General features: G+C 37.7%; 1 protein-coding gene across 1 annotated transcript; it reads left to right on the top strand.

Annotated features, from left to right (window-relative positions):
- The first annotated feature begins 1026 nt into the window (after window positions 1-1026).
- On the top strand, window positions 1027-8131 carry actr10 (actin related protein 10). The gene is made up of 13 exons (XM_058612569.1): window positions 1027-1209; window positions 2171-2243; window positions 2332-2414; window positions 2595-2703; window positions 3487-3594; window positions 4059-4126; window positions 4286-4365; window positions 4948-4983; window positions 5580-5659; window positions 5776-5849; window positions 5991-6072; window positions 6716-6917; window positions 7403-8131. Exons 1-13 carry the CDS (start codon window positions 1133-1135, stop codon window positions 7582-7584), a joined length of 1254 nt encoding a protein of 417 aa, XP_058468552.1. The 5' UTR covers window positions 1027-1132; the 3' UTR covers window positions 7585-8131.
- The last annotated feature ends 456 nt before the right edge of the window (window positions 8132-8587 follow it).

Below are 8587 nucleotides of genomic sequence, written 5' to 3'. Positions count from 1 at the left end.
AGCTTATTATTATTGCTAATAAGAGAAACAATAATTATTTGAAAGAAATGTTTTTTTTATGTCAGATAACTTAAACATCTTAAATACTCCTGTGTGCAGAACACAGCACAATATAGCCCAGTGTGGTTAAAAAACCTGAAATTAATTTTATATAATGCAGTACATTTTAACAATTAGTGTACACACATTGTAAGAGACTACATTGATGAAAAAGTTCCCTGACTAAAAAAGGAAAATAGGGGACTTGATACTTTAAATCAGATGGAAATTGCATATGAATTGGTGTGATTTATCTAAATGTTGACTTATATTAAATGTACCTAGTCAGATTTGTTTAAGTATCTGTTGCAGGGGCATGCACAGACATTTGGAAGGGCACTAATAAATAATTTCCCGCATTCTCACACATCTGTACCTACACAGCTGGGGTGGGCAACATTTTTGAGGAGGGCCACACTGACATAAATTAAGCAAGCTAAGGGCCACAAATAAAAGGTTTTAAAGAAATAATAACCATTAAATGCATCATCTTTATATGCAACATTTAGCATTTGCATTTTAAAAGTAAAAATTCTATGAATAAATAATGACAAAACTGGTTTTCAGGCTGAACCCGTCCCCAGGGCCTTATGTTGCCTGTGTGTGCTGTACAGGGATATCCTTTACACCACAGCATCACTGTCTATCACAGAGATGGGTATTTTCTATACAGTACTGAATATCATTTCCTTCTTCTTCTTTCTAAGTACACCCTTTGGGACACTGTCATGTTGGGAACTTCATAACCTTTTTTGATTGGAAGGACACACATAGAGTTGCAAGGGCATCAATTCTCTCCACCAGAAAGGCACTCCTTTCCGCAGTAACATTTTTTAATTTATATGTTGCTTTAGATATCACATATAGAGTCAGTATGGGACTTGATCTGTTGTTATTTTTGTTTAACAAAATGAATGACACATTTGCTTGTCATTTTTGATCAGGCAACTATACGTGACGTCATTGCTCTCTGAAGACCCAACCCAGCCCAACAGGAAGTCAACAGATTTTCAATAGGATGCAGATTTGCGGCTGCTAGCGTTGATTTGACACATACGTTATTTTCGCCCAAAGGCGAACATATTTATAAAAAATGCCCTTATTTGATGGTTTAGGAAGCGGAGGGGAGAAGACTGCAATCGTCATCGATTTAGGAGCAGCATATACAAAGTGAGTGTCAGTCGTTAGCACGTATTGTTGTTGTTGGTTAGCACAAAAATGCTAACACAGCTATATGTATTTTCTCAGCTCCTGGTGAACTGACACTAAAGGACGAACACATAACATAATGATGACTGACAATGACGAAAATGCTGGGATTTTGTAAATAATAATAATAATAATATTTTAACTGTGTTAGCTCCTTAGCCACACGGTCAGTGCTAACTAGAGACGTCAGTAATGTCATCTTAGTGCTAACACGGAATTTTAGCAAATAAGATCAACTCTACTCAGGGGCAGGAGTGTCTTATCATACGTTTGACTATCTGGAATTATCATTACAAAAATTAAAGATTACATTTGTAATCAATTAATAACCGGCTGATTGTTGCAGCCCTACATTTAAAAACAATTTGAACACCCCCACTGAGTAGTGAGTACATTTCTAGTTATATACTCTTCATGCCTCAATGAAAGTCTGATTACAATTCTGCTGCCAGTTTATATGTTTGTTTGTTAAAATGTGTCTCTTGATACATTTTCTATTCAAATATGTTATCTAGTAAACATTGAAACTGCCCTGAGTCACATGACGATCCAGAGGACAGTTTTCTCCTCTTACTTTTAATAATGATGTCTTTGTCTACAGTTGTCTTCACATGATGTTTGACACAGACCAGTTATTCATACTTACATATTTATATGAAGCTTATATGAAATAATTATGTGCTGCTTGTGCTTAACTTTTTTACAGCACTAAAAATAGGTCTTAAAAAAGGGTAGCGATGTTGGTGTGCATCACATTTATAATTGCTGTTTTTGTGTTCATTCCACTAACATTATAATATAATATGTTCCAGGACTTTGAAAAGGTTGCAGATTTAACGCAGTTTAGCTACACAACATTCAGTAGTATAAATCTTATATTCTGCATGTTCTCAGCTCAGCTGACGGTGTCATTTCTTTGCAGATGTGGCTTTGCAGGGGAAACGGGGCCCAGGTTCATAATTCCGAGTGAGATCCGGAAACCGGGACAGCAACAGGTGAGACATTGCTCTCCTTTAATGAACGTCATCAGTAAATGTAGAACGTTCATAAGTAAATGTTAATGTGTTATGTTCTCGTTTTAAGGCCATCAAGGTTGTTCAGTACAACATCAACACAGAGGAGCTTTACGTCATACTCAAAGAGTTTATCCATATACTATACTTCAGGTGAGACTCTGCTGCATTAGTCATTCATTGTAGACAAAGCACTGTTTGTATGTTACTATATCAGGTGGGGAACAACTTAACCATTGTAGCTCTAAACACTTACTGTGTGCCAATGCCGTAATAATACACAAATTATTGTAGTTTCGTAAAAATTTGAAAATGTATCTCTGTTTGTCTCAGACACCTGCTGGTGAACCCTCGCGACAGAAGAGTGGTCATCATCGAGTCCCTCCTGTGCCCTTCTCACTTCAGGGAGACTCTCACCAAGGTTTTCTTCAAACAGTTTGAGGTAACACATGTGAAATTGAATAAACACAATACCTACAAGACATGTATGTTATGGAAATTAACATTATTCAACAACAAAAATAATGGCAGTAAGCAGGAAAAAACAGTGCCAAGTCAATCCAACAGACCAACAGCGTGATATACCTTGGCTATGAGTGTGATGATGAAATTAAAAGAAGAATCAGAATTACAAGAGCTGTCAGCAGTTTTAACATCACGAAAGATCAGCATGAATGTAAAATCACACATAGCAAAATGCTACATCTAATCATCACCTCTATACAGGTGCAGAAACTTGGACAATAATGCAAGCAAACTTGAGGCCTTTAAAATGTGGCTATACAGAAGATGCTAAAAAAATCTTGGAATGAGCACTAAACAAACATATTTCTAAAAAAAGAGAAGATGAAAACAATAAGATCACAGCTCATTACCAATAAAAAGCAAAAATGTGCATACTTTGACCACACCATGGAAGGAAAGATAAATGGTAGAATAGGATGAGGGAGACGAAGAACAATGTGGACTGACAACATCAAAGACTGGAGAAAACTGAAATACAAGGACTGTATCATAGAAGCACAAGATTGACTATATCGAAAAAATGTATATATTTTATCATTATTTTATAATGAACTATAAAAAATGCTATTCTAAATGTTTCCATTCTGTCAGTAGATGTGGACCTTTACCACACTTTTCTAATGATAAGAGGAAACTATCGTTTGTAGTGAATGTTCTGATGTTTAATGTGTGTTTTATGTGTCTGATGGTTTTTCCACAGGTGCCCTCTGTACTTTTTGCTCCAAGTCACCTGATGGCCATCATGACGTTAGGCCTCAACTCTGGCCTGGTGATGGACTGTGGCTACACTGAGACTTTGGTGCTGCCTGTATCCTTTAAATCTCTGACTTTTGGCAACAGAATTGTATATTGTCATTTTAGGGAGTACAAAAAATGTACTTATGTTTCATGGTAGATAGCAAGGTAGTCATTAGTCCAAGGGGGTTGATTGTTAAAGTCCAAGGCTGTCAAAGATTCTCATTAAGCACATTAGTTCCAACTTTTTTTACTCAGGTATTGAGGTCAACAACTGCATATATTAGGTTAGTGGTTGCTGAATTACCTACTTTCTTTTTTCACATTTTTAAATGATGCAAAGTGTAATAGATTAAAGGGACCCAATGTAAATCTGCTCTGTGTACACAAATAGCTGTCTTACTATTGGTAAATCACTGATGTATTCTTATAAGTTATGGTGGTATTTCTGCATTTGTATCTTTTAAAAAGACATTTATCAGGTTGTTTATCGACACCTACTTTGAGGTCTGTATCTAACCTTAACTGTGACATCAGGTTTATGAGTGTACTCCTATTCTGCCAGCTTGGGAGGCTTTGCCTTTGGGGGGGAAATCCATCCATAAGTAAGTACCTCTAACACACTGAAGAGGAGAGTGTGACTTTGCTGGTGTGTGCGCGCTACAACAATTTATTTATTCTACACTTTCATTGAAAGTGCCATGACTGCAAAAGGCTTTTTTGTGTGCGTCCTTTTGTCCCATAACTGCACGTCTGTATTGTAGCGAATTAGATGGACTTCTTGTGGAGCAGTGCACCGTGGACACAGACACTACCACTGGGCAGAGTGTGCCAGCTGTCATTGGTAATTACAAAACGCACCATGCACCATCTGTCTCTTTCTTTTTAGTGGCTAAACGTCTAACTCTGGTATGGACTGCTGATTTGCTTTTTCAGGAAATATAACAGTGTAATGGCTTTGAACTATAATGCATTCAAAGAGGAACTTGCTTCTGTGTGACATTTGTGTGAATTAAGCTGTGTGATCAACAGCTGCAGCAGAGAAGCTGCTTGTACATACATCAATAATTAAGATCGACAGCAGTCTGACTCACTAGACTGGACTGTTAAAAGATTTCTGTTTCTGCTTTAAGCAGAAACACAAATAAAGTGAAAACATAAAGTGCTGAGATCTCTTAATTTAACATGATTCCGATATTGTTATATTTAGAGTCATAATCATCTAAGAAGTGAAGACAAAAGTCATTGGAGAATGATGGTTTCTGCGGCCTATATTTGTTTTATACTGAGTTCCATAACTTACCCTTTGCTGCAGTGTCAGCTAATACTTTTTTCCAAGCGCAGATCTTATAATAAATCTCACTTGAAAGTAAAAGCGTGGGAAATGGTGGATTTGGCCAAACAATACTTGAATCTGTCTTCTCAGGGACCATCCCAGAGGAGACTGTGGAGGACATAAAAGGTGAGTTCGACTGAGTTGTTTTTGTCTTCATGATTTGCACCTCTTGCTTTACTCTTTTGAGAGATCACAGAAGGTGTTTTTCACAAAGAAATGCCACATTTTAAAAGAAAACCAATGTTGAGACTCCGACTACTCTATAAAAGTAGAACACACTTCACACCTTTGGGATAGTGGGGCGGCCTATTCTAGTTTTTCTCTCTATTTGTAAGCAGCGGCTCTTTATTGTGACACAAGAATAGGTTTATATTTAGTCTTGTTTAATTCATGTCGAAAATCCTCTGGGTTGCACTAAACAGTGGCTTAATGGTTTGAATTAAATGTTCCTGTGAGTAGGAGCAACATCTGAGAGTTGTTACTTTAATTTTATGATTCAGTTCAAATGGTTTATTTGTGAATTAAATACATAATTTACTTGCACTGGGCTGGTAGAACAACCCATTACATAATTAAATATTTTATTTAGGGCTAATGTGCAGTTAGTATCTTAACCCTTAAATTTATGATCGGACTTTAACACAACTTGTGGTTATTAGATTAACTTGATTAACCTTATTATACATGTAATTTGATACAATATATATTGTTGTTTGCTGTAGTGAGAACGTGTTTTGTCAGTGACCTGCAGAGAGGCCTCAAGATCCAAGAGGCCAAATTTAACCTGGACGGTACAGCAGAGGTGAGGTTACATGTAGTTTGTCCACAGGTTCTTTGGTTATTTTCAGTCTGTAAATGCATGTTTATATGAAGTTATGCATTGCTGTAAGACTTCTTTCTGCTCTGACGTGTTCACAGCGTCCAGCTCCTCCACCAGATGTTGACTATCCTCTGGATGGGCAGAAAATCATGCACGTCAAAGGTTCAATCAGGTAGTTCATCCGAATATGTGCTCTCTGTTTCTTGTTTTTCCGCATTTTCTTTGAAAGCTAAAAAACCCCCAACATATCTCGAGAAATGTCCACGTGATTTTGCTTGTTTTTTTTAATTAATGTGTCTTCTCCTGTATTTAGGGACTCAGTGATGGAAATCCTGTTTGAACAGGACAATGAGGAGAAGAGCGTGGCATCTCTGATGCTCGACGCTCTCGTCAAGGTAGAGAAAAGTCATTCATTCTGTCTTGGGTTTTTCTGAAGGGGAAAATATTACATTAAAGAACGGTCACTTGCAACCATTGTGTTTACCTGAGCTGCTTAATGCAGGGGAGGTGACGTCAGCGCACAACAGCCTAATTAATCTTAAAAAGTTCAGCAGCTGCAGCAGCAGCAGATGTTACACCTTCTGCCTCAGAGTGTGACTGAAACAGCAGCATGTTTAAAGTGCTACTCGTGCAGTATTCTACCCGGGTTGTACTGAAACCCAGCAGCTCCCTCAGGGAATTGGCTCCACACACAGAGTAAAACAGCACTGCAGTAAAATGTTACACAGCCACTTTCATCCATCACAATTTTCTTTAGTCTGCTCCTGTCCTGTTAACCACAAAGTGCTGTTCTCCTGTCACATCCTTTCCCCCCACAGCACAGATATAATGGCTGAAAGAAGTGGCCGATGATTGTCTGAAATGTTATTGATATAGAACGATGGTGTGAAAAATTTAAATAAATAAATCGAATATCTTTTCATTGTTCCCCTGACACAAGAGCATGAGCACATAAAAAGCAGATCCACCTCCTGAATATAAAAGGTGGCACCTATGCAGGCGATTTAATTTGGTGAAAATGTTTATGTTTGTCTTTAGTGCCCCATCGACACCCGTAAAGTGCTCTCTGAGAACCTGATAGTGATTGGGGGCACGGCCATGCTGCCTGGCTTCCTGCACCGCCTGCTGGCAGAAATACGCCTCCTGGTGGAGAAGCCCAAGTACAGCAACGTGCTGGCCAGCAAGAGCTTCCGCATACATGCTCCACCTGCCAAACCCAACTGCACTGCCTGGCTCGGAGGTTAGATATGTGACTTTATTTCAGTACTCGGCATTTGAAGCTTTTAAGTTTGAAAAAAGAAAAGATGTCTTCATATCAACACATTCTCCATAAGATCTCTCTCTTAAATCATTTGTTAATCCAACATTCTGTCATTTTACATGAATACATAGAATTATTGTTTTAGTCATACTAAAAGAGGGCTTTTAATATACATGTAAATACTAATACATGTATGTAGTTTGGCTGTTTTATTACTTAAATTTAAATTACTACTGCATGTATACCTTCAGTCAGACCCTAATCTAGCCTTAAGATGCATGTTCCACAGTTTCCACCCCTGTTCCAGATCCAAAAATTAAAGAAGCCAGTACAGAGACGATGACAACAGCAAGAAAAATATGGGAAAATCCCGGCTGACAAGTCTGTCAGCACAAAGAGTTGAATATGGATTATAGGAAATCTTCAACCGTAGCCTGGCTTAAGTGTTGTCCTCTGCTCAACAGGTGCCATCTTTGGGGCCCTTCAGGACATCCTGGGCAGCAGGTCAGTGTCCCGGGATTATTACAACCAGACAGGACGCATCCCAGACTGGTGCTGCCTGAGCTCCCCTCCTCCTGAGTCTCTGTATGAAGCAGGAAAGACCCCTCCTCCACTAATGAAGAGAGCTTTCTCCACAGACAAGTAAAAATATCCTGGGGCATGAAATGATGTTCCTCTCCTTCTACCCAATAAAACAGTAATCTCTTAATGTAACAGCTCAACACATATCTTGTCACGGTGTTAACTACACAAACAGCTCTCGGTGTTTGTCGTGTCCAGTTGTCACATCTGTGTTCTCATATGCAGAGATTATGAGACTGTTTGACGATCATGTTTTTGATGTAACACTGATAATCTAGTAGCAGTGTCAAAATGTCAAATTATGTTTTGTGCGTCATGCAGGCAACTGAAGTCTCATTGTGCAAGACTGAGGACGTGTCTGCACTCATTCTTACTTCTGTTTTTGTTTACGACAGAAATTTGCTGATCACTAATAACAGATTTAGCCATGAAGTAGTTGGAGGAGGTTGATCATCTTTACCATAAAGCTGACGTTATTTCAGTGTGATGTATCATAGATACTGGAACATTTACAAACTCTTTCAAAATAAGAAAATCTGAGTGATTTATTTATTTGCACTTTTCCATGTAAAGTCATTTCAGTGTATTAAAGGTTCTGCACACTCGCATAAGTGTTTTCAGTCATTCATGCTAGTGAGCAGCCCTGCTCCAGCAGGTAAATATGTCTAATAAGTGTTCTGAAAGGTGTCCTGTCATGAAATTAACACAACCACAGCCCAAAGAGAGGGGTCAGATAAAGCTAAATTAGTTGTCTCTATGTTGATATATATAGAAATACATATATATATATACACGTATATATATGTATGTATGTATGTATGTATATATATATATATATATGTATGTATATATATATATATATATTTATGTATGTATGTGTATATATATATATATATATATATGTATATGTATGTATGTATACACAGGGTTTAAACACAATTTATTCAGAAATTACATGACAATTTTAGCCCAGAAAGAACATTTTTATAACTGTATTTGTTGGGAGATAAGAAACACAACTGAATGAAAAAGTATCACTCTATATCTAGGTCAGGTGAGTATAAAAA

Source organism: Solea solea, chromosome 17 (genome assembly GCF_958295425.1).
Source record: "Solea solea chromosome 17, fSolSol10.1, whole genome shotgun sequence".
In the NCBI taxonomy this organism is placed as follows: Eukaryota; Metazoa; Chordata; class Actinopteri; order Pleuronectiformes; family Soleidae; genus Solea; species Solea solea.
The sequence above is the reverse complement of the archived record's forward strand: the minus strand, read 5'-3'. Positions and strand labels throughout refer to the sequence as shown.

Bases quoted from the DNA above. Each gene is read 5' to 3' on its own strand.
- actr10 (XM_058612569.1), top strand. From the start codon at position 1,133: ATGCCCTTATTTGATGGTTTAGGAAGCGGAGGGGAGAAGACTGCAATC. The intron at 2,244-2,331 runs GTGAGACATTGC...TCTCGTTTTAAG, and splicing joins GGAAACCGGGACAGCAACAG to GCCATCAAGGTTGTTCAGTA. The intron at 6,073-6,715 runs GTAGAGAAAAGT...GTTTGTCTTTAG, and splicing joins TGCTCGACGCTCTCGTCAAG to TGCCCCATCGACACCCGTAA.